The sequence below is a fragment of the Poecilia reticulata genome, chromosome 9, assembly GCF_904066995.2.
Source record: "Poecilia reticulata chromosome 9, P_reticulata-male-v2, whole genome shotgun sequence".
Classification (NCBI taxonomy): Eukaryota; Metazoa; Chordata; class Actinopteri; order Cyprinodontiformes; family Poeciliidae; genus Poecilia; species Poecilia reticulata.
In genome coordinates, this window is record NC_088838.1 from 18,516,113 (window position 1) to 18,525,263 (window position 9,151).

Genomic DNA, 9,151 nt, shown 5'->3' on the forward strand with positions numbered 1-9,151 from the left:
CCTCATGTTTAATTTATGAGGTGGCGTCAACTGTCTTTGTTTACTCCTGTCTGGCCCAGTCAATTTATCAGTCATCCAATGTGTGGTCATTAAATCGTCCGAATTTTCATTTGGTTCACACTTCCCTCAGTTTATCAATCGTTGCACAGACCCACATGTTAAACAGAAATGTAATTTGAATAATAAGTCCCCTGGGTGATTTAGGAATATTTGTTACCCTGGAAGAAACATGTAGTTTATTTTTGTATTTCACAGCGCATCCTGCTTTTATTAAACTTTAACGATCCAGGGAGCTCGCTCTTATCCTTCAGTATTTTATCTTCCTTTTTTCTTTATTCTGTTCTGCTTCATTTTAAAGTCCAAAGTATTCCTCAGTGTCGCTCGAAGCTCACTGGTTCAGTGCCATTCAGAATTATTTAAAGCAACATGGGACCTTAAAATTCTGTTTAACATTTTTCCTTGTCACATTTCTTTCATTTTATTTAACCGACTCATTTTTTTTGTAAAAGCCTCCTGAATATAATTTTAGTCCTAAAACGTCTTTTCTTCTTGGGTTAACCTGCAATTTGCTTCATCCTTCTCATCATCATCTCTGACCTGTTTGCCTCTTCCTGTTGAAGATGATGCATCCCCACAGCATGATGCTGCCACTGACATATGTCACAGTGGGGATGGTAGGGTCAGACTGATGTGCAATGCTAGTTCTTGTAACATATGACATTTTGCATGTCGTCTCAGAAGCTTTTCTAGTCAGAAGAGGCCAAGACAGAAATTTCTTTCTCATGTGTCTGTTTTCTATTTTCTTGCCTGTCCTTCATCGAGGTCAAACTAATAGTTGCCCTGTCAGCAGTTTTCTCCCACCTGAGCTGCAGCTCTCTGCAACTCCTCCACGGTTACCGTGATCGTTTTGATCACTTCTCTCCTTTCATAACCTCTCCGTTTAGATTTCCCACTATACTGGGAATGTATGGTGAATGTATCAGTCATTTTCAAATGACTGATTCAAGATCAAGAGATCGTCAGAGCTTTGGGATATTGTTTCTTGATCTAACTCTGCATCAACGGCATTTGTTCACAGATTTTTCTTTTCTCTAACAAACCTGTTAAATACAGGTCAGCTGTACTGATTAAATTGTAACATGAGAAAATGTAAAAAAAAAAAAAAAAAAAAAGGTCTCGAGGAGCAAATGGTTTTGCATGGCACAGTAGGCTACAAATTGTGCAGTGAACGTAGGCACAGAGTTTATATTGCTGCATGCACATAATGTACAGTGACGCTGTGAGCTGCTGCCTGCTGCAGGGTCCCAGCGCTCTCTTGGCACAGAACATTAAAGCCAAGCTGCCAAAGCCTTTTGTCGAACGCTATTTTTAGACCTGAAGGAGTAAAGCGCTGCCACTGCATTTTTCACTGGGTTTTACGGTGTTAGAGAAAACACAAAAAAAAGGGATTAAGAATCATTTTCTTCAGAGGAAACATACAACGCTTATGATTTATTAATTTTTTTTTTATGCTTTCTCCTGCTCTGCACCCAGTGTTGTTTTGAACCATAATCATAGCTTGGCCTATTTTTCCTCATAATCTAAACTTGATTGACTTCAGTTCTCCCACGATACCTTTCTATTTATATGAACTATTAAAGCTTTGTCCCAGTTCCACACTCCACTCTGCTTCTTGCCAACTCTTTGGAAAATGTGTTTAAATATTTAGGAAGCTAAATAATTAAAATTCACAATTTTGAATTCAGACTTTTGGGTTTTTTTTGTTTACAAAAGTTTTACAAAAGAGACTTGCTCGCTTTAGAAATTGGGCAAACTAAAATCTTTATGGGTTAACAGAAATACAACAATTTATTAGTAATATGAAGAAACGGAGCTCTAAACCTGCACTGCTGAAAACTGGTCACCTAATAAGTTGATATGACGTTGTATTTGTTGGAGCCATGTCTCTAACATTCCCACTTTTCCACACATTCACACCTTCTTTTGCTGAAAACAGCTGCCTGCTGCAGGCGAAAACAACTCTACGAAGGTGATGGGAAGAAAGAAAAAGTGAGAAGTTTTCGAGCAGACAGAAAACACTGCAGAGTGGATTTTATTCCTGTACGAAACATCAGCTGCAGCTCCTGTCTACTTCCTTTAACAACCTCATTTCCCATCTCTGAACTTATGTACACTGTATATCTGGGAGCTTTGGGATGCTGCTCATCTTCTTGACATGAAGCTGGGGTGTTCTCATCTGCCATCTCCTGTCCCCATGGCAACAATGTGACCAGTGATGTTGGCTGATTTATTTTTTTTATTTTCCTCTACAGCGTGTCAGTAAACTCAGAAATAGGAGCTCCATGAATACACAAGGCTTCAGTTTGCCCACAAATCCATTTCTGTTCAGCATACGAATATTATACGTCGGGATTCTCAGGCTGTGAGCTTTATTGCTTGGGTTTTTTTAATCAAAGGCCAAAAATGTTACTTTCTCAATAGTAACAGCTCAAAAGTTATATGCTCATAATTGGGATGAATGATGTTTTACTTTGGAGCTTTTTGGTTGATTTTTTTTTTTTTTAAGATTGACTGGTGACAAAATTGACAACGTCAATCGTTTGAAACAGGACTCATTGTTTTCTTTTTATTGCAGTTTCAGAGTAATCCACTCTTCATGGCAGATGTGTACAAGTTAATTTTATTTGATTAGTTTGTTGGGTTTTTGCTTTTTAGGTCAAACTTGAGGTCATTCTTGTGTTGGAACATCAATTCCTCATCATCCACAGGAAGCTGCTGTTATGTGGATGTATCCTGTAGCTTCATGCTACCATCTCCGCTCTTCAAAGTAGGAATATTTGAGTTTTTGTTAGGTTTGGAAGCCCCACATTGACTCAAACATATTCCTTGTCTTCAGAAAGCTCAGTCGTTGCACCATCAGACCAGAAAACTTTTCTCCAGAGAGAATTGAGCAAACATGAAGGACTTGATCTTGATTGATCTCAACATCTGCGGTTCAGTGGTTGCTGAACCGCAGATGTTCAGCAACCACTGCGGTTGCTGAACATCTGAGCTCATTTTTTTTGTTTCAAGACGGCAGTTTGGAGAATAATAGAAGAAAAAAAAACAGCAACGTTTTTGGTATCAAAATAATCAGATGAGGGAATAACTAGGATAGCGGCTCAGTAACATCTTAACGTGATGATCGGTCTGTTTCTGTGACGCATCTCTTCACCTTTGCTTTGTTTATCCCAATTAAATCTTTTAATTGTTGATTTGTCTCCCTCCAAGGAATCTCACTGACTTAACTCGTTTTTATTTCTTATACAAATAAGCTGCAGACTTTAAGTTTCTATCTACCTGCTGCTAAAAACATTCTGTCAGCAGGCAGCCGATTGATTTCGGATTGTTTCCTTGCTGTTCGCTGATGTCGGTAAATTATTTCTCGTTGTGTCTGGTGTTCTTCTGCGTTGGCATCAATACCTGGTTTCACTTTATGTTTAATGCAGGCTTATTTCTGGATGCCTCTGTCGGGTTTCTCCTCACAAACTTCCCAGCCGGTTGTTTTCTTCTTTCTTTGCACCGCATCATTTGCATTGCTTTCCTTGCGGCAGAAAGTCTGTGTGCTGAGCTTTCAGAATCAAACTCGGATATTTTTATTTGTTAAGGTTTGAACTAATATTCTTGCAAAAATATTTTTGCGAAAATTATTGGTTTCTTCTGGGATAAATCAGCTCAAACGAGTTTTACCTTTTATAAAATAAACAATTTATTTTTTGTACAATTTTGTTCACTCTGTTAAATACTGAAGACATTGAAACAAATGTTAAATGACTTGTTTTAATTGAATCACTTTTATAGAGAAATTAGTCATTCTTCCAGCATTGTAAGCTTCATTAAAGGTGATATTAACGGGTTTTTGTTGCAGTTCACAGAAGTGATTGTTTCTTTACTTACTGGAAAACACTGTGCATATCACAGATTAGTCTAGGACAGTACATAGAAACCTCTCTGGCTCGTGATGTTGCAGATTGAGATTTTATTTTTCCCACCCTGTGCTTGGCGCTGCAGAATCAAAACACTTTGATAGTAAATGCTCGTATTTTTTTTCCAAGAGGGAAAATAAAACTGTAGGAAGAATCCATTAATATTTAACTCCCCGTCTTTCCCTCTTCTTCCTACTTGAGTTTGTAATTTCCTCACCATTATGCTCCGAGGACGTGGCGCTGCTGTTATTTTAAAAACGAACCGAGCTCCCGCCTGCTGCCGTTAGGAGTTGTGCACGGCAGCCGCAGCTTCTGCGCTTCCTGCCATCTTGCCGATAGCAGCACAGCTGTCTAAACGCCGCCGCCGGCAGCAGCAGCACCTTGTATTAGTGAAGAGCCCGGAGAGCCGAGGGAGGCTTTGCTCTGCTGCGGCGTTATGTATCGACAACCCTGCGTTTCCCGCTTTGCGGCTCTTCAACACATCATCCCATTTCAGGTGAATACCTGATCAGTGTAATTAGGATAATGGGGCAAACATTATAGAGAATTAGTGGCGCTGATACGGGGACGGGCAACAGACAATTGATGGCTTATAATAAAATAAGTGAACACACCGGCTTGTAATTAGGATAATGGAGGATTACTCAACGTAATATGAATTCAGAAATAAATAAAAAAATCGGCATCAAATCCAGTGAAAAGCTTCAAATAAATATGAGAAAAGGGGGTCACTCTGTCCTTTTCTGCTTGATGAGATGAAAGATCCAGCCATCGCTGCAAGCAGCTGTTTCAAAATACGCGTCTTTACCTGAACGTGCCACTCTGGGGTTTGACTGTTGCGCCTCGGGTTGTAAAACCACAATGTGACCCTGCCTCCTACGCACTAATCAGCTCCTCCTCAGTGTAACAAATGGGATTCTGAGCGGTGACGGTGATTACAGCAGAACGAGCGGCAGCGCTTCACCGTACCCGTGGGGGGGGACAGGTTGTCCTCGTCCTTCCCATCAGAGACCCGTGGGTCATTAAAGCTTCTGGCTGCCACTGGGCTGAGAGGTTTTCACTCCTGCAGAATTTTAATTACTGCATTTTTTAAATCCCACCCCTCCCAATCCTCTCTGTCCGATTTGCTTTCTGCGACATCATGATAGAATCTGGACTGATGCAAGCAAGAACCCCCCGCTGCCTGGTGTTTCCTGTAAACGGCACGCTCCTGGTTGGGAGAAAAATAATATCTGCAGTCTGATGGGAGGAGGGGGGGTGTTGGGGGAACTCACTTTATGATGCTCCATTAAAGCCAGAATCTTTTCCCCAGCTGAGGCCGACATCAAAGAGCGTGCAGGCCGCCGCTGTTTCCTCCAGTGTGCTTATGTATCTGTATTTCTGTCCGTAGGTCTGCCTGTGCCTGATAAGACTAAATTAAGGGGCTTTTAATCCGAGGCTTTTTTTTTTTTTTCCTCCCATGTGTGAAATAATTATTGCTGTGTCCCGATGAAGATGTTTAAAAGAGTAATCGTGTCTTTCTTAATTACCCATCATGGCCTGATTTACCCAAAAAATCTCACAGAACTCGACTCAAGAATGTTGATTTCTAAGGTTGTCTATCAGTATCATTCATTTTTAGGCTGTTTTATTAAAATTAATTTAAATCAGTTTTGCTTTTTCTTTGTTTTAACTGTTTATTTTGAAGTGTTTTTGTTTCATTTTTTATTTCCTTTTTTTTTTTTTTTTTTTTTCCATCTTATTTCCCAATTTTGCTTTTTGACTTTACTGAGTGGTCAACAGTATTTTTTCAGTAAAAATATGGAATTCACTTCAATACATTAGAGTAAAAAGAACAGGAAAAATGATTAATTTAATCCTTTTTTGCTCTTTCATTTTCTAAAGGGCAACAGTCTAATGCCTTGATTTATATAAAAACTGACATTTCTGATCTACCCCATCATATTTTAACATTTTGGTTTTGTCTCACACTGACTAAAAGCACCAGTTTTCAGAAACTGATATACTGCTATATTTTGGCCTCTTGGCAACTTTCAGTTCAGGTTGAACTGGAGCTGCGACTCATAAAGTACGTCTAATGTCCATGTATCAATAAAGGTGGTGGGACCAGTTCAGTTTTTCTTTCATCATTTGTGGCTCCTAAAAACAATAAAATTACTATTTAAGAAGATCCACAGGTTACACTTTGTAAAATGTCTAGAATTTTTGTACAATTGAGGGGAAAAAATCTAACTTTGAATCTGGCAAATTGTATTATAGTAATGAAAATAATAGGGGGAAAAAAATAACACAAAAAGTGGAATAATATATATTAAACACATTTCCCCCAAAATGAAAGGATCCATTACTAAAAATAATTTTTAGAAGCTCGATCGCTGCTGGACTGCTGGTTTCCTTCAATGTTTGTTGCTGTTTTCTTCTGAAAGTAAAAAGAAATAACAAACTTGAGCTTTAACTCTAAGTCATGAGTTATCAAATATTTTTTAAAGAAATAATGTACTTAGGGGAACATCTTTGAGCACAAAGATTTTAGACGAGGTTAAACGGTCAGCGGTTTTATCGCTCGTTAAAACCTGCGTGTCGTTAATCAGCTCCTTCTGTCCCTCAGGTGTGTCTGAAGTGCAGAGCTCCGGAGGTTTCTCAGTGCGTCTTCCAGAGCTACGAGGCCGTGCTGAAGAACTGAGCCGACATCCGACCATCCGCTGCGCTGCATCGACCTCCTGGCACCTTCTTCTGCCCTTTCTCAGCGACGCGTCGACCAGGCCGCAGCCTGGCCCAGCGCAGAAACGCCGTCCTGCAGTCGTACTGTCCTTTCAGTAGACAGCCTCGCTGGCAGTTGTAACCTATTAGAGCAGCACTTGTAGTTCCCGAAAAGGCGGCGGCGATTTCAGGCTTTCTACCTTTTAATTATGTTTAGTTCAAGATTTTCATCTTGAGCTAAATCATTCGAACATCTCCAGTCTTTCTTGCCTTTCCTTCATAATGACCCATATTCATTAAGGGCCAGACGGCGGACTGACGTCTGTCCCTGTGACTTTCTCTGCATGAGGCTCTGCAATCATTTTCTAGCCCCACTTCTCTGCAAACTTCAGTCTATTTTTAGCACCCGCAATCAGCAGGTGAGCCATCAGCTTCAGTATATTTATTTAGGGGTGCATTTAAGTTGAGGCGCAGTAGAAAAAGGCCTGTGTCTGGTGGACACGTAATTACTTAAACTACACTATAGTAATTTTTATAAAGTTTTCTTTAGTATCTTTACGGAGCGGTGGATTTGGATCTACTACTGTTTCTGAAAGCAGAATGTCTGTCCGACGTGTGCGTGGAAATCTGTGTGTTTCTTTCGTTTTTGTTTTTGCATCAATATCTTGACATTTAGAGACTAGCAGCAGGTGTCAGCTCACTGCTCTCGTGCTTAGTCATTCCATGGTTTAATTTGTGTTTTGTATTCTCCCTGTTAGTGTTCATGCAGCAGGCTGGGAGAGAGCCTCAGGGTGCAAGGTTTCTTCTTTTTTTTTTTTTTTTTTTTTTTAATATGTCCTGTCTGCTCCTGCGTCAGCGGCGGCCTCTCGGGCTCTCTGCCACTCTGCTCTCGCTTCCTCTGAAACCTCGCTGCAGCTCTCCACCCGGAGATGAAGGCCCAGGTGACACAAACTAATGTCGTCATTTGTTACAGATAAAAGCATACATGTCGTAGCACACTGTCTCACCTGAGGAGGGCTAATTGGATTTGTTTTCCAAGTCGTCGCTCTGAAGCCCTTTGTCTCTTCGGCATGAATGCACCTACTCTCACTACTTCATGAAAATGCATTCTGTGTGCGTCCCTTTTGTGTGTGTTGACGGATGATTCATATGACATATGCTGTGTTAATTAATCAGATGTCTAATCAGAGGTTCTTGATTTACTTGATTTTTGTCGTATGTGTGTACGTCGTTTGGAAAAAAAAAAACTATTAAAGTCCTGACGTATCCACGTGGTTGTTCTTGTTTCTTCTCCTGACATCCCAGGTTACCGCAGCATGTAAAACATTGCCTCAGTTATTTGCTCGGTAAAGTTCACGTTTTTATAGACCCCTCCGGTTTGTTTTCCCACAGCGCTTCGTAACAACCGGTGACCTTTAAGATGTCCATGACTCTGCTCCCAGGTCACCAGCTGCCAGTGTTGCACACTTGATGCTCAAACATGCAAACAAAACCCTGAGCTCTCTGCTCAGCACTGTGTGTAGTGGCCTACACAAGGCTAACACATAATTATGAAAGGGAAGAAAATTCAACTTTAATTTCCGAAAAAATGCTTTGTGATAAAACAAAAAAATAAATCTGAAGGGATCAGTTGTGTTCTGTTCCCTTCACTGATGCTCTTAAATTAGATTCAGTGCAACCAGCTGCATTTACACCTCACCCCATGAATCCACCTGTGTGTAATTGAGTCTGAGTAAACCTCCAGCTCTTCTGTGAAGTCCTCAGAGGTTTGTTAGGGAACCAGTGACATGTAGAAGACCAAGTAAATGCTAAATCGATTTAGCTTCTACAGCACTTTGTTACTTGGACAACCAGCGATGGTTTTACACGAGCCGTGTTCACCCAGCCACACTGAATATTTGCATTCATGCAGATTCACCAATCAGTAAGGAGCTAGTGGGTTGAGTTCCTTGCACGACTTGAATGGCCCAATCAAAATCCAGATCAATACCCTTAAGTAACTCGGACGTGTCCATAAACGCCCAAATTAGTTTCACCAAGAAAATGCAAAAACCTCTCTAGTCTCTAGCTATGCAGAATATTGACTGATCTCAGATTTTTACTTTTAACCTAAATGCAAAAGCCTTGTATTCTCCTTCCGCCTAACAATTATGTGCTACTTTCTTTTGGTTTATTACGTAAAATCTTAAGTTGTGTTGTAATTTGACAGAATATAAATAAATTTGAGTGGCATGTATATCACTACAAGCCACTGTACTCTCCACTGGGGCTGTGTGTCTTAAAAGTCCAAAGTGCTTTTTATGTGTAACCAGGATTTCTGCTGGTTGAACTGATGTGAAACACAAGCACTCCGAAACTCAGACTGTGAGAGAGAAATGTCCCTGTGCGTCCAGCAACAGAGAATCAGCGGCTGGCGAAGAGTCAAACACAAAATCTACGATAACTATCAGATGTTCTGTTAGTAGGAGGATCTGATATTTATCATC

At 40.4% G+C, this 9,151-nt stretch overlaps 1 protein-coding gene across 5 annotated transcripts in view; it reads left to right on the plus strand.

Annotated features, from left to right (window-relative positions):
* ap1b1 (adaptor related protein complex 1 subunit beta 1) overlaps positions 1-7,935 on the plus strand; it is a 29,996-nt gene extending 22,061 nt beyond the window's left edge. For all 5 annotated transcript variants that reach the window (XM_008418639.3, XM_008418637.3, XM_008418638.3 and 2 more), the window contains one exon: positions 6,574-7,935. In XM_008418639.3, the coding sequence (XP_008416861.1) occupies positions 6,574-6,648 (75 nt within the window). In that variant the 3' untranslated portion in view covers positions 6,649-7,935. The remainder of the gene's footprint in view (positions 1-6,573) is intronic.
* The last annotated feature ends 1,216 nt before the right edge of the window (positions 7,936-9,151 follow it).